General features: G+C 42.1%; 1 protein-coding gene across 1 annotated transcript in view; it reads left to right on the top strand.

Annotated features, from left to right (window-relative positions):
- Window positions 1-24,677, top strand: part of LOC148516673 (major facilitator superfamily domain-containing protein 8-like) — a 171,041-nt gene that overhangs the window by 98,545 nt on the left and 47,819 nt on the right. The window contains exons 7-9 of the mRNA XM_088479762.1: window positions 17,909-18,209; window positions 22,365-22,438; window positions 22,519-22,602. Of these exons, the coding sequence (XP_088335888.1) occupies window positions 17,909-18,209; window positions 22,365-22,438; window positions 22,519-22,602 (459 nt within the window). The remainder of the gene's footprint in view (window positions 1-17,908; window positions 18,210-22,364; window positions 22,439-22,518; window positions 22,603-24,677) is intronic.

The raw sequence follows: 24,677 nt of genomic DNA, 5'->3' as shown, positions 1-24,677 counted from the left end.
CAGGTAATTTTATACAATATTTTCAATAATTTTGTGGCTCAAGCAAAGTTCGTGTACATACATAAATTTCAGTTATGTTTCATATACACATTATACACACAGCCTGAATACAATTTTTTACAATATTTTTAAAAATTTGTGCCTTAGACAAAGTTTGTGTACATTGAACCATCAAAAATCAAAGGTTTCATTATCTCAGTCAAGAAAAAAAAAAATTCTGTATTTCGGAATATTTGGATATGGGAGACTCAACCTGTACTATGCTCTCTTATACACCTGTCTCCTTCCAGAGAACTAAATGCACAAGCAGTGCTTATATAGGGCTAATGATGTAAATCTCCGGCGACTTTGACAGACCAATAGCTACAATGCTGTATAGCAAACACGCCATATGTAATGAAACTCGCAGCAGCCGACCCACTTGACATTGACAGCGAGTGTCATTGGTACCTTGTAAATCGTAGGCTAATACATCCGGCAAAGTTGCTATGCATTCTCACACTAAACTCGCAGTGAGACTAATCAGATAAGATTACCTGATTGGTCAGGTTTAAGGGAATAGGATTGGGCTGACACAATTTATTGCGCCAGAACTCAACTTGTTACATTTGTGATCACAGTGAGCCTAGGCGAGTGCAGTCTCACACCAAACTTGCATCCTATTGTATTTACCATATAGAATGCTGTTCATGTATTATCATGTTATCAATGAGAATTATATAATATTGTTATACATTTTTATTTTGACATTGAAGTTAGTCAGTACATTTCTATCAACCTCCTAGCCCTAATAAGGTGGTTGCAATACAAAATACACATTTTGGTATACAGTTATACTTGCTTTGTAGATTCTGAGCTTGACATGCTGGAAAACTGATTTCTCCAAGGCAAAAAGCAGTTAGAGCATATAAATGTAAGCATTGTAACGGGATGTAGTCAGCATCCCAGCGTGCGGGATGCCAGTGGTCTAAATACCGGTGCTGAAATCCTGACAGCATCGTGATCCCAGCTCCAGTATCCCGACCGCAGGCATCCTGAAGGTAAGTATCAGGAGTTAGGGGAGGGTTAGGCACTCGGGTGAGGGTTAAGGTTGGAAATTAAGGGGTGAGGGTTACATTTAGGGTGCAGGGAGGGGGGGTTAGGTTTAGGGTGCGGATAGGAGGAGGGGAGGGTTAAGTTTAGGCACTAGGGGGGAAGGTAGGGTTATGCATCGGGGATGGAGGGAAAGGGTTAGGGTTAGTGCTACTATACTTACGTATCGAAGTCGGGATTCTAACTGTCGGGATACTGCTGTCAGTATTCTGGTCAGCGGCATCCCGACTGCCGGGAATCCATACTCAACCTGGTATCAGTTGCAATATAAAATACCTTGTATCTGCCCACAGCTGTTGGTATGTTTTTAACAATCTGCAACCTTAGTAACATATTGTACTATATGAACCTTCCTGAAATAACTAGTAGTATGTGAGACTGTATACATTCAATTATACAGAATAACCTGAGGGAAAACAAAAAAAACGCAGGCCAGGGGGCGCTGTTCAGGTCTGTCAATTTTCTGTTTGGCCACCTCTATCTCCTCCCTGGCCAACTCCCCCTCCATCTGGCCACCACTCTAAGCACATTCAGTTACATCCTATTTTATTTAACACAGTCTAGTTACGGCTCTTTTCTATATAGATGCGTCCTCACACTCTGTGGCTAGCCCCTCTTGGTGTACCAGGTCCCGTGCGACACGGCGAACGTCTGTTTTGCTCAAAATGTGCATCTTATTTGCATATTTAAAACCACTAGAAGCAACAAAACTACATTGCTAGTAAACACTGGGAATTGTGGCACTTATCCATCTGTGTGCGACTGAGTCTGAATCTGTGTAAAAATGGGTCTGTTACGAGCAGCCTCAGCTTTTCCTCACACCACGCTCTGTTGTGCTTCATTGTACGTGTGTTATACCAATTCCTGTGTGATTAAAGTTTCTGTGAGCATTATTTTCCCTGCATCTGCAATGCAGCTAAGATGCAAAATTGAAAGAAAAATACAGGACGCTAAATGTATGTCATGCCGGGCGCCTTACACCGTATGGCGCAAAGACACTCCATGTAAAAGATTACATCTGTGAAACTTTTTTGGTTTTAAGTAAGGATACTGCCTTTGAACCTCTATATACCCCTGCCTATACCTTCTAATATCCTGCCTATAAACCTCTAAGGATGACGCTAATTTGCGTACGCAGTCATACAGTAAATAAAGACTCCAGACCTAGAACCTGTGGTTCCAAAGCACAAAGTAGTATTCAAGTAAAGGTACAGCAGTTACACGCTATGATCCTTATAAAATCTTAGCGCAAAGAGATTATACAGACCCAAGTACAATTATACATACGCAGCGCTCTCTGGTCCAGATGTTAGGCATCAGCAAGAAACCCCTCGTCAATCAGTATTCAGCACGAAGACTAGGAACCCAGGGTCAGAGCACACATATTTATACCCCCCAGAAATAAACAACACAATAGAGAAGTTTGTTGCTAATACCATTGGTCCTAAAGGAGAGGGCATATGTTACAAGGCATTTAACAGGTTGGTTCAAATAGACACGATCCAGCCTCTAACAACTGGTGGTCTCTGGTTTCCCGCCCCATGCAAATCCTAACAGTTGTTCATATAATGTACATTTTGTTGCTTGAAGTCTCTGCGGTCCATAAGTTGAGAATGCATGTTGCAATCTCTCCATCGATATTACCGGAATACTGTAAAATGAGTCCGCATCAGTACAATACCAAACATGGCTTACTTATCACGTATAAAACCTTAGTTACGAAATAATCTTTATTTCATAGCAATTATAGTAAATGTGCATACTTGAATCTTATACCTTAAAGCTTATGGAACCTTGTATGTGAATATGTAATATGTGAGTATGTGGGGTTTGATGTAAAGATGCTAGTTAACTTGGGGCAGATGCGTGTGCATGAAGCTAATATTCAGCATTTTCATACAGGATCTTATGCATTCGCTAATATGCGACTAGTTAACAGCGCAATTGTGCGTATTAATGTGTGTATGAGAACACCTAGCAGTGTGGAATGCTGAGCATTATAGTTCCATGATTTGCTCATGCCCCAGCAGCCCCCACCCTTTCCAGGCTCCAAAATACTGGTCTTTGTTCTCCCAGGGCCTGTGTGGATGCAAATTAGCACAGCTACAAGACCCAAACCTCAGATAACACTCTTGGCTTTGAAGGTATTTTATTGTAGGAAGCCTGCTAATGTAAGATGCTACAAACGACCCTTTTGCTGTATTCGAGCAGGGCCACCTGGAGTGAGAGCAGACGTTATGTCCATGAAGCTTGTCTTCACAGGCTAGTTGTCACGTGGCCATTTGCTCTGTTTAGCTAATGCAATCCAATTTTGACATACTGTACAGCCATTTCTGAAATATATCCTTTAGGGGAATTATAATAATACACACACTTTATCCAGAGCACCCAAACTACGTAAAGTCCTGAAATAGGCTTTTGATGAATCGCCGTAATTTATGGCGATGGTCACAGATGCAATCGCATGATGCTAATAGTAATATCGCCACATGTACTAAAGTGTGAGTTTATCTAAAATGGCGCTTAGGCGGCCATTCGCAAAATGGAGTCTTGCGATCTCATTTCCAAGATGGCGTCTTGTGGCCAGTTGCAAGATGGCATCGCTGCGATCCACTTTTAAACTGATCTTGTCTCAGTCAATAATCCAGCTTCGACAGTCCACCCTTTGATAGCGAACAACATGCTATCACAATCTGATTTTAAAATATAATTTAGGCTTACATTTATATACTATTTAGTTTTATTATGGGATGGCACAAGGTGGTTCTTAATCCATCAATAATGTGTCTCTGAGTGGGGACATAAAACTACTATTATATGCACACCGCGGATCTTGGAAGATCATGTGAAAGGTGTGGGGATACACCAGTCCTATAAAGGCAGTCTTGAAGGGGAAATTTGAGACTTTACATTATCGGAGGTGTTTTAAAATAACATTTCAATAATACATTCTATGCATGTCTAAATATAATACATTAAATGATGGTATTTCCTAGTTCAGGGTTGTAATGCAGTTCTGTACTTACCTCAGTATTCATACTGACCACCATCATAATTTTGTTCTTTCGTTTTACTCTATTTTTACATTTTCCACACTTCAACACAATAGGAACACACCGGACACATATGCCAATTATTAAGATGACAATCAGTATAAGGATTAAGAATTTGCCGATGCTGGCGATCACTTCCTGGACCCATTCCCCTAGACCTGAGAACCATTTCACTGGGTTCAGCCATGAAACCCATCCTTCTACTCCCCTACTTCAGCCACTGAAGCATTATGATTCTTACGAAATTCCCATTTTAGCTGCAGAATTTTATCCATCTTCCGGTCTATCACTTCCTTAGGGTCGCTGGTATCATTGGTGACATAGGTGCAACATTTTACTCCAAATTGAGTGGCCAACGTTACGCAATACCCTCCAGTAACAGCAGTTAAATAATTGAACACCAGCCTGTGTTGCACCAGTTCTTTCTTGTACGCTTGCAATTCTCTCCCTGTATACCTGTAGGGTCATCATACATCTTGGTGATATTATCTATCAATTTAGCAAGTTCCTGAATATATCTAAAGTTTAATGTACCCCGAGCGATCCTGGTGGGATCCAATGCGACTAAAACTTGAAAGCCAGTTGTCTCACTAATTAACTGAGTGGCTTTGTGCACGTCACCAGGTATCATATTTCTTTTGCCTCTGTGTTCATATTGTGTGTGAAGATATGGTGACTGTGTGTTTTTATGTATACCAAGCATTTCAACATGTGTGAGGGTCATAACTTCTGGGACTACTCTTCCCAGGTAACACAAAGTCGGGGAGAGCCACTTATACGCTTTTCTTCCACATATAAAATATACATTATCAGGGAGAACATAAGGAATGGTATGCATCATTATCATTAAGCACATTTCCCTTGCAAACAATCCTATTTCTGGGTCTGCCATCTGGTACATGCAAGTTTCTGGCTGTATTATTTTAGCACAATAACCATCTGGCACCTTACCAATAATTTCTTTGCTGGAACTCAATGCATACCGGTACCTAAAATGTCTCCCACTAGATTTAATTGAGCGTAACAGATCATGGTTTATGGACTCATTATCAGCTCTTTGTGAGAAGGTCATAATCTGATTATTCCCTGTCACTTCCCAACTCCCGGGTTTATTGGGGTTGGTTATGTTTAAACACAAAAGTGATCTATCTACTTGGAATTGATAGAGTTTGAAATGAGGTGGTTTGGATGAGAAGAATTTTCCATCCAAGGTTTTCCCTTTCTGTAGTTCTAAAATTTCCGTGATATTCAGCGGAAATGGCACCAACCCTACATTATGCTGTCCCTGTGGCACATGTGAACACACCCAGCAATCAGTTTGATTTAACACTTTGCCTACCATGCTATGGTAATCCTCTAAAGGATACCCACCCCAGTACGGGTTATATTTATGCTGGCACCGCTGGATACAATTCTCATCAACTAGGGACCCACAAAGCTCACAAATACAGGAATCTTCAGAAGATAAACCTCCACACCGTCCCCGAGTATCCAGAATAACAGCTCTCTTAACAATAACAGTACTAAGATTGGTCAGACACTCCCCTGATTGGCATTGCACTCCTTCTGACTCCACTCCATCAGCACTGCCATCAACTCCCCTCTCCACAATCGGTCCCCCTTCACAGAAACCGGACATTCCCGAACCAACCAGGATGATGAACACTCTAAAAGAGAACATGAAAATGAACACAGCTGACCCGTCCATTGCCACAACAAGACCTGCAGATTTCTTTTAGTTCAGGTATCTCACTACAACCTTTTCAATCCTCCCGAAACAAATTCGCGAGCGACAGGTCCACGCTATCAGCCTTGTCTCCGACTTGTTTCTCCACCGGTTGATTAACCTGTTTGCAGTGAGTGGAATGGACCCAGGTATCTATCTCACCCACCTTCAAAGATGTAGTACTTGTCAGCAGCACCTGGTATGGACCTTCCCACCGATCAGTCAAACAACCTGAACGCAAGAAATTTCTGATCATAACATATTCTCCTGGTTTAACATCATGACAGTTAGTTTCAGGCATATCATTGGACAACAATTTCAGTTTCTGCTGCTGTTGCTTTAACTGCTTACTCATTGATATAAGATACTTTACAGTTACCTCGTTGTTACCTTTCAAGTCTTCCTGTGGACTTATCAGATGAGGTTGTCTACCGAACAGTATTTCAAAGGGAGACAGATTTAGAGGGGGTCTGGGAGTGGTCCTTATGCTATGTAGGACCAAAGGTAATGCTTCTTGCCAACCTAGTCCAGTCTCTGCAATGATTTTACTTAATTTACCTTTAATAGTCCCGTTCATCCTCTCTACCTTGGCACTGGCTTGCGGTTGGTAGGGGGTGTGAAGTCGACTATTAATACCCATCAGCTAACACATATTTTGAAAAACATCACCTGTGAAATGAGTACCCCTGTCACTCTCGATGATTTTAGGTATACCGTATCTGCATACAAATTCCTGAACTATTTTCATGGCAGTAAACACAGCAGTATTAGTGTCCGCTGGGTAGGCCTCAACCCAATTAGAAAATACATCAGTGCACACTAATACATACTTAAGATTCCTGCAGGGTGGTAATTGGATGAAATCTATTTGTGTCACCTGGAAAGGTCCATCAGTTGGTGGAATGTGGAACGGTTCGGTAGGGATCGCTTTCCCTATGTTCTTCCTCAAGCAAGTCAGGCAGGACATTGCTATCTTTTCTACTTGTGAAGAAAAACCTGGTGCGCACCAGTATGCTCTCACCAACTTGCACATACCTTGTTTTCCCAGATGAGTCAAACCGTGTGCTGCCTCAGCCAGGCTGGGGTAATATGCCTTGGGGGCTACTGGCTTACCTTGTCCATCCCTCCAGAGCCTGGAGGATTCTTGCCCACATCCCTTGGACTTCCAAATGGACTTTTCCTGAATTGAACACACATTTTGCATCTCAATTAATTTCAACATATAAATTGTTTGGAAAGACATCATTTTTTCAGTGGGAGAAAACATTTTTAACCCTGCTGCTCATTTTGCAGCTTCATCGGCTCTGTTGTTGCCCAGTGACACCAGGTCATCCTCACATGTATGGGCTTTACACTTGATTACTGCCACCGCTATGGGCACTTGGATTGCTTCTAAAAGATGATTTATGTGTCGGGAATGTGCAAGTGGTGTGCCTGCTGTTGTCATAAAATTTCTCAGACGCCATAGAGCCCCGAAATCGTGCACCACCCCGAACGCGTACCTCGAGTCAGTGTAAATGTTAGCAGATTTGCCTGCTGCCAGTTCACACGCTCTAGTTAGTGCTACTAACTCTGCCACCTGGGCTGAGTGAGGAGGACCAAGAGGTTTGGCTTCTATGATGTCTGTGTCATTTACAACAGCATAACCTGTACATAATTCACCTTTGTCTGTTTGTCTATGACAACTCCCATCCGTGTAAAAAGTCACATCTACATTCTCTAAAGGTGTGTCGTGTATGTCAGGTCTAGTAGTAAAGGTGTGATTCAGATATTCCATACAATTGTGTGTATCATTATGTCCGCTGAACTCACCCTCCGTCAGCAACTCGTCTCCTTCCACCCTTTGTACATCATGTTGTACATATGGTAAATACGTTGCTGGATTCAGCGTGCTGCAACTTTTGATGTTCGCAGGTGCGATTAGAGCTAGTTCCCATTTGGTGAACCTAGCCGAGGAGACATGTCTGGTTTGAGCTGAGTTCAACAGAGCAGATACAGCATGTGGAGTGTAGACAATCCTATCATGGCCCAATACTACGTCCTCACTTTTACTCACCAATAGAGCGGTAGCTGCTACACTTTCTCAAACAGGTGGGGAGTGATCTTGCTACCGTGTCCAATTGGGCACTGTAGTATGCTACGGGCCTACTGGCATCACCATGTTTTTGTGTAAGGACACCTGCAGCACAACCATCGGCTTCCGTACAATACAAATCAAAAGGTTTTTCATAATCGGGTATTCCCAATGCAGGTGCTTTGGTCAGACTATCCTTAAGATTAAGGAAAGCCTGCTCTGACTCCTCTGTGTGTATGACACGATCGGGCTTTGAGGAAGAGATTAAGTCCTGTAAAGGCAAGGCCAAAATAGAAAAACCTGGGATCCACATTCTACAATTTCCACACATTCCCAAGAAGGTACAGTTTTGCTGTTGATTCTGTGGCAGTGTCATGTTTTGTATGGCCTGGATTCTATCTGTTGTAAGGTGTCGTAACCCCTGGGTTAGGCAGTGTCCCAAATATTTTACTCTGGATTGGCACGGTTGTAGCTTGTCCTTGTGTCCTGTATGCGAGAGATGAAGTAACAAAAGTTTAGTATCATTGAAACATGACATAAACGAGTCAGAACATAGCAATAAATCGTCCACATATTGAAAAAGAACAGATCCATTGGCAGGTAGAAAAGATTGTAAACAGTCGAGCAATGCCTGGGAGAAGATACTGGGGCTGTCTATGAAACCTTGGGATAATCGTGTCCATGTATATTGCACACCTCTGTATGTGAATGCGAATAGGTACTGACAGTCAGGGTGGAGAGGCACAGAGAAGAAAGCAGAACAGAGGTCAATGACAGTGAAATGGGTTGCATTTGGTGGGATCTGCATCAGGATGACAGCTGGATTTGGTACTACAGGGAATTGGCTCTCTACGACCTTATTAACACCTCTAAGGTCTTGCACCAGCCTATAACCCCTCCCACCACTCTTCTTTACTGGAAAGATGGGACTGTTGGCTACACTAGCTGTACGAACTAAAATTCCCTGTTGCAATAATCGCTCAATTATTGGAAATACCCCTAATTCTACCTCCTGTTTTAGTGGGTTCTGGGGAATTTTTGGAGCTTGCCTACCGCTTTTTAAGTTTACCATTACAGGGCTTACATTTGCCATTAATCCAGTGTCCTGTCCATCCTTAGTCCAAAGAGAATTTGGAATTTGGGACAACATTTCATTTACTTGTGATGGATTTTCTTTTAAAACTGTAGAGTGATACATTATCCTTTGAGGAGTGTCTAACATATCCCGCACCTCATATACCATTCTCTCTGGGATATATCTAAATATACACCATCAGGGGTGCAATATTTAACACATCCCATTTTACATAACAAGTCTCTTCCCAGTAGGTTAGTAGGAGTCGCAGCAGCCAGAAGGAAAGAATGTCTGGTATGCAATGGCCCAATAGTAACCTCTGTGGACTTTGTTAAAGGATAACGTTCCACTTTACCTGTTACACCCATTGTTGGTACTGTCTCTTTGGTCACTTGTAAATTAACGGGAGATTTCATCACTGACCTGGTCGCCCCTGTGTCTACAAGAAAAGGATATTCAGTACCAGCTACATCAACCATCATGACCGGTTCTTCCCTAGTACTTCCCGTTAACCTGACTATCTGTAGACTATCTGTGGACCACAGGTATGACCTGACCCCTAGCGTTGGCTACCATTCTCCAATAAAGCATTTACGGCTACAATTGGAGCTGGTGTCTCTGTGCATATACTTTAGGGGGATATCTAGGTCTTCCCTGATGTGGGATCCCTACTCCTTTTACTGTACAGTTTCTACTTAAGTGTCCTGTTTGTTTACAGTTAAAACATGTTCGTGTTTCGGGTGAAGACATGTGGTGTTGTGAGGTTTGCGCAGAGGGTAAAGGTGGTGGATATGGGTAAGGATAGAGAGGGTAAGGGTATTGTGGGGGATAAGAAGTTGGTGGATAGCCTGGGACCTGTGGTTGCATCGGGTTAGTGGGATAGAGTTGTGTTTGTTGTTGAGTGGGGTTAGTGAGAGCACATACTTGTTCAGACGTGAGTGTGTGTGCAAGTGCAAGTGTGTCTGTTGGCTGTGATGTTACCGTCATTCCCTCCAGATCTTGTATACTGACAGCCATTAGGTTTTCGCTCTGGGCTTCTCTCTTTTTGGAGATGTTTTTATCATGTTCAATGGCGGTTTCTATGAGGGTATCTATTGTGAGTCCCTGCCAGCCAGGCTGTGAGGTCTGAACCCGAGTTTTTAAACTCTCTTTCAGACCGCCCACAAGTTCCGTAACTATCATCCCCCGGTGGTGAGTGCTATCTTTAATATCCTCTATCCCAGTGTACTGGGTGATAGCCTGCAGAGCCCGATCGCAATAATCTTCTGCAGTTTCACTCTTTCTGCTTAATGGTGAAAATTTTGTTCCAGTTAACTACTACTGGAAAATATATACCCAATTGAGTTACAATGCGGGAAATGTTACCTTGGTTTACTTGGTCTGTTAAGGGATTGTCACCATCCAATACACAATCCGTGATAAATTTTGTCACATCGGTATTGCGTGGCAGACAGGCCCTTAACACCACACGCCAATCTTTATTGGTGGGCTCATGTGAACTACCCAAATTTCTCAAAAATCTTTGAGATTTGGCTAATTCCTTTTTGGGATCGGGGAAATCATTTATGATGGAATTTAGTTCTGCTCTTGTCCAAGGACAATGCATTACTACTTCCCTCGTGGGCACTATACCGTTCGCATCTGCATTTCCATTTGGAACAGTTATTGTCCGAATGGGATGCAGACCGGTAGTGCTGCTACCTCAGACCTGGTTACCTGGCTGGGGGTTTAGTCTGCTGCGGCTACGTATGGTATGAACAACTTGCTCTACGGGTGCAGAGGGCACTAACACTTCCCTTGCTGTTACCGATGGAGATGACGGCACCACTCATGATTGTGGTGATGCAGCATCTATCACCTGCACAGCATGGGAAATGGCAGACATCATCACATGTTCATCATCCGCATCATGAACATTTTCTTTGTAGTTGCTTAAGAGAGGGTACAAGTTGCTTGTTACATTTTTATGGGTATTTTTGGTAACTGTACTTGCACCTCCATCCACATAAGGTGGGGGAGGTGAGCGTGAACTGCTGGCAATACTCTCCACTACGCTACCTTGTCACACGTGCGCAATTTAGCGTCATGGATGTATTTTCTGGCAATGCGCTCACGACGCTAGTTTGCAGCATTTGCACATTTTTAAGCCACGATCCCCTTCATGCTGCCACAGTTTTAAACATTCAAAATACTTAACCTTTTTCTCTTGGGAGCGCATCAAACTGATGTGATCCCAGACATTGTCTAACACATTTTTATCGAAACTACCAATTCTGGGAAACGGTCTAACACTCTTTCTCGTCATATTAAACCATAAATCACAATACCTTATTGCATAAGTACCGTACTTGGTATGCATGATACGACGGGCCGATCCAATCGGCGCCTCCATTAGCAGCACATCATTGCCTAACATCTCTACTGTTTGCATGGCTCCCATTCTGCGACAACTCCTACGCTTTTCAATAAAAATTTAAACCGGTGAAAGACAATCAAGATACTTTCACTTACCTGTGGATGATTTAAGTCGGCGGCGCCCACACACCTGGATAAGGTTTAGTAAGGCAACTTTCACACCTGGATAAGATTTGAAAAAGGCAACTTCCACACCAGGATAAGATTTAGTAAGGCAACTTCCACACCTATGAGAGATTATATGTTGCCTACTCTCACGCACCTCTCTACAACAAAGACAACATGTACACCTGCTACTGTGTATAGAACGGTAAAGCTGCTTACCGAGCGGCTAGACTAACCCTTGCACCTAGCCCTTAAGGATCATATGATACCCTTAACTTTGTTCAACAAATATTCACTGTTACACACTTTTTTCCTGCACAGAAAAATACACGTTAACCCAGATATTTGTAATAGAAAAAACTGTAAACCTCAATGGCTTTGTTCAAACACGTGGCAGCACAACCGGAAGTACATATACGTTATTGTGCGACCAGTCGCATACACAATAATGCGACTACCACACAACCGTATAATGGCTTTTTTAACTGCGTACACAAAAGTGCGTTTTTTTCCCTTTATGCAAACCTGCGATTTAGCCGCGTACTCAGTACTGCGACACCCCTTTAAACGTAAGGTTCTATCAACAGAGGAAAACAAACTTTTTCCTCTCTTGTCCCTGGATTCTAGTCAGCTTCCTTGATTCACACGGAGACGGATAGCGATCTTTCAGCACAAAGCAGTTGCAGGCAAACCCTGCATGTGGCCACTCCACCCTTTGCTGAAATATCGATGGCCGTATGTACCGTGTGAGCAGGTAAGTGACTTCACTATGAGCCCCCAACTAACGATACTGGATCAGAACCTCTATACACACCTACCTTTACCTCCTAATATCCTCCCTAGACCTTCTAAGGATGACACTAATTTGCGTACGCAGTCAGACTGTAAATAAAGACTTAGACGTGGAATCTGTGGTTCCAAAGCACAAGTGTTATTCAGGTAAAAGTTCAGACAGTTACACGCAATTGATCCATACACAATTTAGGCGCAAAAGGAAATAATACAGACCCAAGTACAATATACATACGCAGCGCTTCCGGACACGGAGATAGGCATCAGCAAGAGACCCCTAGTCATACAGGATTCAGCACGAAGACTAAAAACTAGCGTTCGCGCACACATATTTATACCCCTCCAGAATAAACAGGACAATAGGGAAGTTTGTTGCTGATGTCATTGGTTCCCAGGAGAGAAGCATCTGTTACAGCACATTTAACAGGCTGGCTCAAATAGACTCTCCCTGCCTCTAACAGCTGGGGATCTTTCTATTCATGCCCCCTGTAACATCCTAACAGTTGTTCCTGAAATATACATTTTGTTGCTTGTAGGCTCTGCGATCCATAACTTGAGTTTGCATGATGCGACCTCCCCACCGATAACACCGGAATACTGTAAAAAGAATACGCATCAGTACAAAACCAAACACGACTTGTTTAGCATGTATAATACCTTAGTTATCAAATATCTTTATTTCTCAGCATTTAAACTAAGTGAACCAACTTAAATCATACACTTTAAAGCTTATTGAACCTTATGTGTGAATATGTAATGTGTGGGTATTCAGGGTTTGATATAAGGACGCTAGTTAACTTGGGACAGATGCGTGTGCATAAAGCTAATAATACAGTGGTTTCATACAAAGTCCTATGCATTCGCTAATATGCGACTAGTTAACAGCGCAATTGTGAGTATTAATGTGTGTATGCGAAATGATGAAAGATGCAATCGCATGTTGCTAATAGTAATATCGCCACATGTACTAAAGGGTGAGTTTATCTAAAATGGCGCTTAGGCGGCCATTCGCAAAATGGCGTCTTGCGATCTCATTTCCAAAATGGAGTCTTGCGGCCATTTGCAAGATGGCGTCGCTGTGATTAAATTTTAAACTGAACTTGTCTCAGCCAATTATTCAGCTTCAGCAGGTTTGAGCAGGGGGAAGAGGTGGTGGATATGGGTAGGGATATGGAGGATAAGGGTATTGTGGGGGATATGAAGATTGTGAGTAGTGTGGGACCTGTGGTTGTGTAGGGTTAGTAGAATAGAGCTGTGTTTGCTGATGCGTGGGATTAGTGAGGGTAAATAACTGTTCAGGTGTAGGTGTGTGTGTAGATGCAAGTGTGTCTGTTGGCTGTGATGTTACCGTCATTCCTTCCAGAGCTTGAATACTGACAGCCATTAGTTTTTCGCTCTGGGTCTCTCTCTTCTTTGAGATGTTCTTATCATGTTCTATGGCAGATTCTATGAGTGTATCTATTGTGACTCCCCTCCAGCCAGGTTGTGAGGTCTGAACCCGAGTCTTTAAGTTTTCCTTAAGACCGTCCATGAGTACTGTGACTATCATTCCCCTGTTGTGAGTGCTATCTTTAATATCTTCTATCCCAGTGTACTGGGTGATAGCCTGCAGAGCCCGGTCGCAATACTCTTCTGCAGATTCACTCTCCTTTTGCTTTATGGTGAAAATTTTGTTCCAGGTAACTACTACCGGAAAATATATACCCAATTGAGTTACAATGTGGGAAATGTTACCTTGGTTTACTTGGTCCGTTAAGGGAACGTCACCATCCAATACACAATCCGTGATAAATTTTGTCACATCGGTATTGCGTGGTAGACAGGCCCTTAACACCACACGCCAATCTTTATTAGTTGGCTCATGAGAACTACCCAAATTCCTCAAAAATCTCTGACATTTGGCTAGTTCCTTTTTGGGATCGGGGAAATCATTTATGATGGAATTTAGTTCTGCTCTTGTCCAAGGACAATGCATTACCACTTCCCTCATGGGCTCTACACCGTTGGCATCTGCATTCCTATTCGGAACAGTTATTGTCCGAATGGGATGCAGACCGGTAGCGCTGCTACCTTTTGACCTTGTTACCTGGCTGGGGGTTTAATCTGTTGCTGCTACGTATGGTATTAACAACTTCCTCTACAGTTGCAGAGGGTGTTAGCACTTCCCTTGCTGTTACCGATGGAGATGGCGGCACCACTCGTGATTGTTGTGATGCAGCATCTATCATCTGTACAGCATGGGAAATGGCAGACATTACAATAGGCTCATCATCCACATCATGAACATTTTCTTTGTAGTTGCTTAAGAGAGGGTACAAATTGCTTGTTACATTTTTATGGGTATTTTTGATAACTGTACTTGCACCTCCATCCACATAAGGTGGGGGTGGTGCGCGTGAACTGCTGACAATACATTCCACAACGCTACCTTGCTGCACGTGCGCGCCATTTTGCGGCTTGTCCGCATTGCAATTCAGCGTCGCGGATGTATTCTCTGGCAATGCGCTCACAACGCTAGTTTGCGTTGCTTGCGCATTTTTAAGCCACACATCCCCTTCATGCTGCCATAATTTTAAACATTCACAATATTTGACCTTTTTCTCTCGGGAGCGCATCAGACTGATGTGATCCCGGACATTATCTAATACATCTTTATCAAAACTACCAATTCTGGGAAACGGTCTAACACTCTCTTCATCGTCATTTTAAACCATACATCACAATACCTTATTGCATAAGTACCGTACTTAGTATGCATAATACGACGGGCCGATCCAAACGGCGCTTCCATTAGCAGCACATCATTGTCTAACATCTCTATTGTTTGCATGGCTCCCATTCTGAGACAACTCCTATGTTTTTCAATAAAGATTTAAACTAGTAAAAGACAGTCAAGATACTTTCACTTACCTGTGGACGATTTAACGGCAGCGCCCACACACCTGTGAAGATTTGAAGAAGGCTACTCCACCCACCCGGATAAGATTTAAGAAGGCAACTTCCACACCTATGGAAGTTTAAGTCGGCTACTTCCACGCACTTCTCTACAACAAAGACAACATGTACACCTGCTACTGTGTATAGAACGGTAAGCTGCTTATCGAGCGGCTAGCACTTAGCCCTTAAAGATCATACGGTACCTCTAACTTTAGGGAACAAGTTACCCCTACCAACAAATACTCACTGTTACACACTTTTTTTCCTGCGCAGAAAAATACATGTTAACCCAGATATTGACAACAATTGAAAAGAATGTAACCCTCAACGGCTTTGTTTAAACACGTGGCAGCACGACCGGAAGTACGTATACGCTATTGTGCGACCAGTTGCATACACAATAATGCGACTACCACACAACCGTATGACAACCTTTAGCTGCGTACACAAAAGTGCGTCTTTACTGTGCGCAAAACTGCGACTCAGCCGCGCGTTCAATACTGCGACACCCCTTTAAATGTTAGGTTCTATCAACAAAGGAAAACAAACTTTTTCCTCTCTTGTCCATGGATTCTAGTCAGCGTCCCTGGCTCACACGAAAACGGGTAGCGATCTCTCAGCACCGAGCAGTTGCAGGTAAACGATAACTGTAAGTGCAGTGTGAGTGGGTAAGTGACTTCACTATGAGCCCCCAACTAAGGATACTGCCTTTTAACCTCTATATACCTCTGCCTATACCTTCTAATATCCTGCCTATAAACCTCTAAGGATGACGCTAATTTGCGTACGCAGTCATACAGTAAATAAAGACTCCAGACCTAGAACCTGTGGTTCCAAAGCACAAAGTATTATTCAAGTAAATGTACAGCAGTTACACGCTATGATCCTTATAAAATCTTAGAGCAAAGAGATTATACAGATCCAAGTACAATTATACATACGCAGCGCTCTCTGGTCCAGATGTTAGGCATCAGCAAGAAACCCCTCGTCAATCAGTATTCAGCACGAAGACTAGGAACCCAGGGTCAGAGCACACATATTTATACCCCCCAGAAATAAACAACACAATAGAGAAGTTTGTTGCTAATACCATTGGTCCTAAAGGAGAGGGCATATGTTACAAGGCATTTAACAGGTTGGTTCAAATAGACACGATCCAGCCTCTAACAACTGGTGGTTTCTGGTTTCCCGCCCCATGCAAATCCTAACAGTTGTTCATATAATGTACATTTTGTTGCTTGAAGTCTCTGCGGTCCATAAGTTGAGAATGCATGTTGCGATCTCTCCATCGATATTACCGGAATACTGTAAAATGAGTCCGCATCAGTACAATACCAAACATGGCTTACTTATCACGTATAAAACCTTAGTTACGAAATAATCTTTATTTCATAGCAATTATAATAAATGTGCATACTTGAATCTTATACCTTAAAGCTTATGGAACCTTGTATGTGAATATGAAATGTTTGAGTATGTGGGGTTTGATGTAAAGACGCTAGTTAACATGGGGCAGATGCGTGTGCATGAAGCTAATATTCAGCGTTTTCATACAGGATCTTATGCATTCGCTAATATGCGACTAGTTAACAGTGCAATTGTGCGTATTAATGTGTGTATGAGAACACCTAGCAGTGTGGAATGCTGAGCATTATAGTTCCATGATTTTCTCATGCCCCAGCAGCCCCCACCCTTTCCAGGCTCCAAAATACTGGTCTTTGTTCTCCCAGGGCCTGTGTGGATGCAAATTAGCACAGCTACAAGACCCAAACCTCAGATAACACTCTTGGCTTTGAAGGTATTTTATTGTACGAAGCCTGCTAATGTAAGGTGCTACAAACTACCCTCTTGCTGTATTCGAGCAGGGCCACCTGGAGTGAGAGCAGACGTTATGTCCATGAAGCTTGTCTTCACAGGCTAGTTGTCACGTGGCCATTTGCTCTGTTTAGCTAATGCAATCCAATTTTGACATACTGTACAGCCATTTCTGAAATATATCCTTTAGGGGAATTATAATAATACACACACTTTATCCAGAGCACCCAAACTATGTAAAGTCATGAAATGGGCTTTTGATGAATCGCCGTAACTTATGGCGATGGTCACAGATGCAATCGCATGATGCTAATAGTAATATCGCCACATGTACTAAAGTGTGAGTTTATCTAAAATGGCGCTTAGGCGGCCATTCGCAAAATGGCGTCTTGTGATCTCATTTCCAAGATGGCGTCTTGCGGCAAGTCGCAAGATGGCGTCGCTGCGATCCAATTTTAAATTGATCTTGTCTCAGACAATAATCCAGCTTCGACATAAGCTTTCTACTGATCAACTAGTGCAGGCCTGGCCAACGTTTGGCTCTCCAGCTGTTACGAAACTACATGTCCCAGCATGCTTTATCAGCTGATCGGTGGGAGGGTATGCTGGGACTTGTAGTATTAGTACCACAACGTGGTCTGTTTTTCAGTGGTGTTTTGGGTTTACCATGCATCACTTGAATGAATGAACAATTTTTGTCTAAATAGGTTGTTACATTTTAAAATAATTAACCTTTATTAATCTTTTATCGTATTGATGTTCAGTCACGGATGATATCAGTGTCTCTTCACTTTTTGTAATTTTCTTATTTTCAACCCCTCTAGATCTTCATGTGTGCTCTTTGGACACTGATGCAGCTCATGGTGATATTCATGTTTTTTGATCTTCCACTAAATACCTCAGAGCCTCAGCATCAGGAGCATGAACCTCTTTTGAAACAAACTAACATACAGAGTCCCTTATATGGCACCATCAATAGCACTCATGAACCACCTTCCAACCAAGATGATTTCTCAGACAAGGAGAATGCGGTCACCCCCTCTTCGTGTCTGACAACAGGTGATCATCTGTACTCACAAAGCATGGAACCGCATGAAACCCTTCGCAATATGATGCCAGTGATGGGTGAGAACTGCCACTATTCCTAAATCCATTTGAGATGATAAGCAAAGAAATTATAGCATGTCTGTGTCATTTTGTGCCTAGAAGTCACATTGCTTTGTGTACAGTACAGAGATTGCATTACTGATGGGGAAACACATTCAGTTTGGCTGTAACTTTAATGCAACTTTTTTTTTATTCTTGTATTTTTGTCATCTTTTTTCCACAAAACGCTGCACCTGTCTTATCTAATAGGGTCCTGAGTTATTTCTCCAGCAGAGTACAGTCAAAAGTTTGGGCACACCTTCTCATTCAATGGTTTTTGTTTATTTAAATTATTTTCAACATAGTAGATTAATACTGAAGACATCAAAACTATGAAAGAACACATGTTATGTTGTAAACAAAAAAGTGTTAAATCAAAATATGTTTTATATTTCAGATTCCTCAAAGGAGCCCCCTTTTGCTTGGATGACAGCTTTGCATACTCTTGGCATTCTCTCAATCAGCTTCATGAGGTAGTCTCCTGGAATGGTTTTGAATTAACAGGTGTGCCTTATCAAGAGTCAGTCTGTGGCATTACTTGCCTTCTTAATGTGTTTGAGACCATCAGTTGTGTTGTGCAGAGGTAGGGTTAGTACACAGTGGACACCACCATTGACTACTGTTGTAATCCATATTATGGCACCAACCATTCAGCTCAGTAAAGAGAAACGACAGTCCATCATTACTTTAAGACATGTTGGTCAGTCGATACGGAAAATTTCAAGTACTTTTGAATGTATCCTCAAGTGCAGTTGCAAAAACCATGAAACGCTATGATGAAATTGGCTCTCATGAGGACCGCCCCAGGAAAGGAAGACCAAGAGTTACCTCTGCTGCAGAGGATAACTTCATTAGAGTTACCAGCCTCAGAAACCACTACTTAACAGCACCTCAGATTAGAGACCACATAAAGTCTTCACAGAGTTCAAGTAGAAGACAAATCTCAACATCAGGGGCAAAAGTATGGGAGTTAATGGAGGTGCCTGACGCCAGACACCAGCACTGACGGGGCACCTCCTTCATCACCCACAATATATTCACCCCATTTAGGGCTGTAAATATGGGGGATAGGGGGGCACTAAATGATAACTTGCCTCCGGGCGTCTGGGATGAACTTACGCCACTGCTCAACATCAACTGTTCAGAGGAGACTGGGTGAATCAGGCCTTCATGGTCGTATTGCTGCGAAGAAGCCACTACTGAGGATGAACAACAAAAAAGAGGAGAATTGTTTGGGCCAAGAAACACAAGGAATGGACATTAGACCAGTGAAAATCTGTACTTTGGTCTGATGAGTCCAAATTTGAGATTTTTGGTTCCAACCGCCGTGTCTTTGTGAGATGCAGAGAAGGTGAGCGGATGGTTTCTGCATGTGTGGTTCCCACTGTGAAGCATGGAGGAGGAGGTGTGATGGTGTGGGGGTGCTTTGCTGGTGACACTGTTGGTGATTTATTCAAAATTCAAGGCACACTTAACCAGCATGGCTGCCATAGCATTCTGCAGCGCCATGCCATCCCATCTGGTTTGCGCTTACTGGGACCATCATTTGTTTTTCAACAAGACAATGACCCCAAACACACCTCCAGGCTATGTAAGGTCTACTTGACCAAGAGTGAAAGAGATGGAGTGCTACGTCAGATAACCTGGCATCCACATTCACCCGACCTAAACCCAATTGAGCTGGTTTGGGATAAGTTGGACCGCAGAGTGAAAGAAAAGCAGCCAACAAGTGCTCGGCACCTCTTCGAACTACTTCAAGACTGTTGGAAAACCATTCTAGGAGACTACCTCATGAAGCTGATTGAGAGAATGCCAAGAGTGTGTAAAACTGTCATCCAGGCAAATGGGGGCTACTTTGAGGAATCTAAAATATAAAACATATTTTGATTTGTTTAACACTTTTTTTGTTTACAACATACAGATATGCCCAGCTAGTTTGTTGCTCTAGACAGCCATGTAGTGCGCCACACAGAATATTTCTTAACGGAACGTAGTGTAGAACTGGAAAAAAGTCATATCATGTAATACAACTCTTTGTCCAGCAGGTGTCACTTTTCCTAAACTACACAGCACATGCGTCAGTGTTCCAATGCATTTTCTGTATCACCGCTCGATGATTGACTAACAGATGCTGTGATTGGGTACACTATAGTATAGCATTTTGGTCATGGAATCAGGGCTGTAGAAGAATGTGTAATTAAATATTAAATAATAACAGTATGTGTGTGAGTTCTCTACTGCTAAAAAAAATAAATAAATATATATATATATATATATATATTTGTCCCATGGGCTCAGACAAGGGTCACAGGCATGCACAGCTTTCACTAAGACATAATGACTTGGTAGCGCAAGAGTCTTTTATGTGACGTTTTACCTTCAAATGCATCTGAATCATACAGCGAATCGAATTGAGAGCACAAGCAGCTTCTGCTGATTAAAATGATATGCAGCATGCCTATATTCTGTGAGCCAGTTCCGGTGTATCTGCACGGGAAACATTACGTTACACTAATAGCGAATATAACACTTTAACGTAGTGATTTGCTTGCAGATACACCCATATTGGCTCACAGAATATAGGCATCCTGCATATAATTTTAATCCGCAGAAGCTGCTTGTGCTAATAAGACGCATTTTAGGGTACAAAGACGCAAAAAAGACGCTCGCGCTACCGAGTCACACAGCACTCCTATGACCTTAGACTCAAAACATTTCTCTCGACATCCCACCACTTGGCATTTCTGCTATACAGTAGACATTGTATTGTACACATAACAGGGGGCAAGTTTTTCATAAAGAGAGATCATGTCAGGTTCAATACTTTTAAAATACACTACTTTGCTCTTTCCTTCTCCCTTCCTCTCTGTGTATGGCACCCCAAGTTCCTTCACCACCTCCCCCCACCATCACACAATTACTATTCAACTCCATTGAGCTCATTGTATGGCTCACCCTACCCCCACCATCATTTGCTTTTATTCAACACATGCTGAGCCAGCTATTGACATTGTACACGACAGGTGCAGCTTTCAACATGGCTAGAGTGTGTAGGCTAGTGGGTAAGGTCTGCACCTTGGGGTCTGGGGTTCGAATCATGGAAGGGGAGTTTTTTTTTCTTCTTCTTTTGAATCTTCACTACTAGATTAAAAATAAATCACTTGGTGGTGTGTGTGAATTCTGTTATGACATGGCATGTGACTCGGTAGTGCGAGCTTCTTTTATGCGACTTTTTTCTTTCAAATACAGCGAATCGAATTGATAACACAAGCAGCTTCTGCTGATTTAAATGATATGCAGCATGCCTATATTCTGTGAGCCAGTTTGGGTGTATCCACGCGAAACGTTAAACGAGTAGCGACTATAACACTTTAACGTAGGGATTTGCTTGCAGATACACCCGTATTGGCTCACAGAACATAGGCATGCTGCATAGCATTTTAATCAGCAGAAGCTGCTTGTGCTAATAACACACATTTTAGAGTAAAAAGACGCATGCAAGATGCTCGGCGCTACCGAGCCACACACCACTCCTGCGCTATGTGTGGAGCAACTTGTAGCGCACGGAGGATTGATATATGTGGACACATCTCTATTACTGTGCTGCAAAGTACCTGTCCCCAAAAGTGACCCTACAGTAGATGTACCGAGTCCCAATAAAGCAGCCATACAGTAGCTATCATTGACCAGAAGACGCTCACTAAGCATTACATAATGACAGAGCAACTGATGTTCAGTTATTTTAAAGAACTCTACTGAACTGAAAGCATCTCTCTCAACATCCCACCGCAGTACAAATTTTATCAGTGGAGCACTCGCCACCTAGAGGTTAAGCAGTGTATTACATGCTATGTCTTATCTTTAATTGTAGAATACCACGGTACGCCACAGTACAGCCATCACGTAACGTTCCATTGCGTGACACAGGAAGCCTGAATGGCGCGCTATGAGCAACAGACTAGCTGGGCACATCTGTAACATGTGTTCTTTCATAGTTTTGATGTCTTCAGTATTAATCTACTATGTTGAAAATAATTAAAATAAACAAAAACCATTGAATGAGAGGGTGTGTCCAAACTTTTGACTGGTACTGTATGTTTTTATGATTTCCAATACTTTTGCCTCTTGTTGCAGGGCTCCTGCAAGAGGCTATTGTGGTGCTATTGACAACTCAGTTTGTGACATTCTTTAATCAGACTGCACTAGAGGTGAGTGAGAGTTTAGGAATACGCAGAAACCATCAAGTTCAGCCCAAATTTGGACTAATGTTTTTATGCTCTTTTTCCAGACACTGGTTACTCCTCTTGCTCAGATATATCTTGGGTTCCAGGATCTGCAGAACTCGCTGCTTTACTTCCTTTGTGGCATTGAGGTGTGTAATCGGGTATATGCCTTTCGATAAACGTGTGTTTACAGTAGATTAAAGAAAGAGTGTGACTGCAATATAATGATGTGTCACCTGACTATCATATGAGATACGTGTCACGTAACAGGAGATTAGGACTGCTATAGCAGTAATCGTGCACGAGTATGAAATGTAGTGCTGATCTGCTTTTGTACTGTAGTAAAAAAAAAAAAAACTTAACTGTGGAATAGGCTTATATATGAAATAAAGCGGTGTAGACAGTGCACTTACAGGGAAGTTCCCTGCTCTATAGTTGTTGACTGCTCATTATCATAATAATTTAAAACTTTAATAAGATTAAACTAAACATTTTATAAGGAGAAAAATATTGCAACAGTGTTTTCAAACACTGCAAAGTGTTGCGCACCTCCATGGGGGGAGATGCACTAAGCCTTGGAGTGTGATAAAGTACCAACCAATCAGCTCCTAACTGTAATTTTTCAACACAGCCTGTAAACTGAGTAATTAAATCTAAATGCCATTCGCCCAGGTAGGAAGAGATTTAGTCTAGGATAGGAAGCCCCAGTCATGCATACCCCTGTGGGAGAGCGGCACTGAGGAGGACCTGCACAGCGGCATTAGCATCAGGAAAATGCTGTTTTTCCTCTATGAGAGACCCGCTGTGACTGAGTGACAGGCTTGACAGCGAGTGATGGAGCTATAAGGTAAGTATGTTTTTGCAGCTGTAGGAAAATGGCGGGTGAGGGGGAGGCTCTCTGCAATGCAAATGTTTGCTTAAAAATGCATGCTTAAAAGGTACAATTTTAAAAATGAGATAATTTAAAAAAAAATTTGAATTAAATAATTTTGTGTCAATGTAAAGAGAAATGATACTCCAGAAGTATGTGTGTGTGTGTGTGTGTGTGTGTGTGTGTGTGTGTGTGTGTGTGTGTGTGTATATATATATATATATATATATATATATATATATATATATATAGTGGTACACTCACCAGTCTTTCAAGGTAGTTTTCATTAAAAAAATGTGCTTTATTCCATAACAAAATGAACAGATTCCAACGTTTTGGTCCTCTTTGGAACTTTGTCAAGGTCCAAAGAGGACCGAAACGTCGGAATCTGTTCATTTTGTCATGGAATAAAGCATTTTTTTAATGAAAACTACCTTGAGAGACTGGTGAGTGCACCCCTATATGATACTGTATCTATTTGCCTGCAGAGATATCCCAGACCAAGCACTGGTGCTGCACCCCAGCAGATTTGATAAGTATGTGCGGAATTCATATATATAGATATAGATATAGATATATATATATATATATATATATATATATATATATATAGATATATATGCTTAAACCTGACAAACCAGATACTGTAGATTGTTTTTGCATATTCACCTGTGCTGCTTAATGGCAATATGAGTCAAAGAAATAAGATCAGCCAGTTAAACAACTTTAATCCGCACAGATTTTAACAGAGCTGCAGTTTCTTGTTACTTGTATGAACCCTCCCCTGGTTAATAGCGGGTGTGCTCCTGCATTCGAAAGGGCAGTCCCAGTCATTTTACAGTGTACTAGACTCTTAAAGGCAGGCCTAGATACTTTCTTGGAATACCTGATTTAGCTATCATATGAAGAATATTGCTACTATATCCACAGTTATGTTATTTTGAGACCCCAGTCATAAGTCCTCGAGGAAGGTGTCTTATTTTATGCAGATAAGATACTCCTGTATTTAGCAGACCCAGAACCATCTCTCAAATTGGTCCTCCTAATTTATTCTTGAGTGCAGAATAAATTGGACATTATTTTTCTACTAGATGATTTTATGTCAACAACACCCATAGCACTAATATGTTGGGCAGATTTTTTCCTCAGTAATTGTTTGAACAGAGATATGTCAACTTACAAGCCCAACATCTACAGTTTGACAGAAAGCCCTACAGGTCTTCCCATAACACTTAAGGTGAGAGTCAGTCTCTAAATTGTATAAATTGTTATAGATGTGTCCTCAAACACCTCTTGGCGAGACAAGTCCCGGGAGACTCAACAGTGTCGAGCATCTTTCTCGCTCGAAATGTG

The sequence above is a fragment of the Taudactylus pleione genome, unplaced genomic scaffold, assembly GCF_031769625.1.
Source record: "Taudactylus pleione unplaced genomic scaffold, aTauple2 ptg000244l, whole genome shotgun sequence".
Taxonomy (NCBI): domain Eukaryota; kingdom Metazoa; phylum Chordata; class Amphibia; order Anura; family Myobatrachidae; genus Taudactylus; species Taudactylus pleione.
Note: the sequence above shows the minus strand (reverse complement) of the source record. Positions and strands in the feature narration are given on the sequence as shown.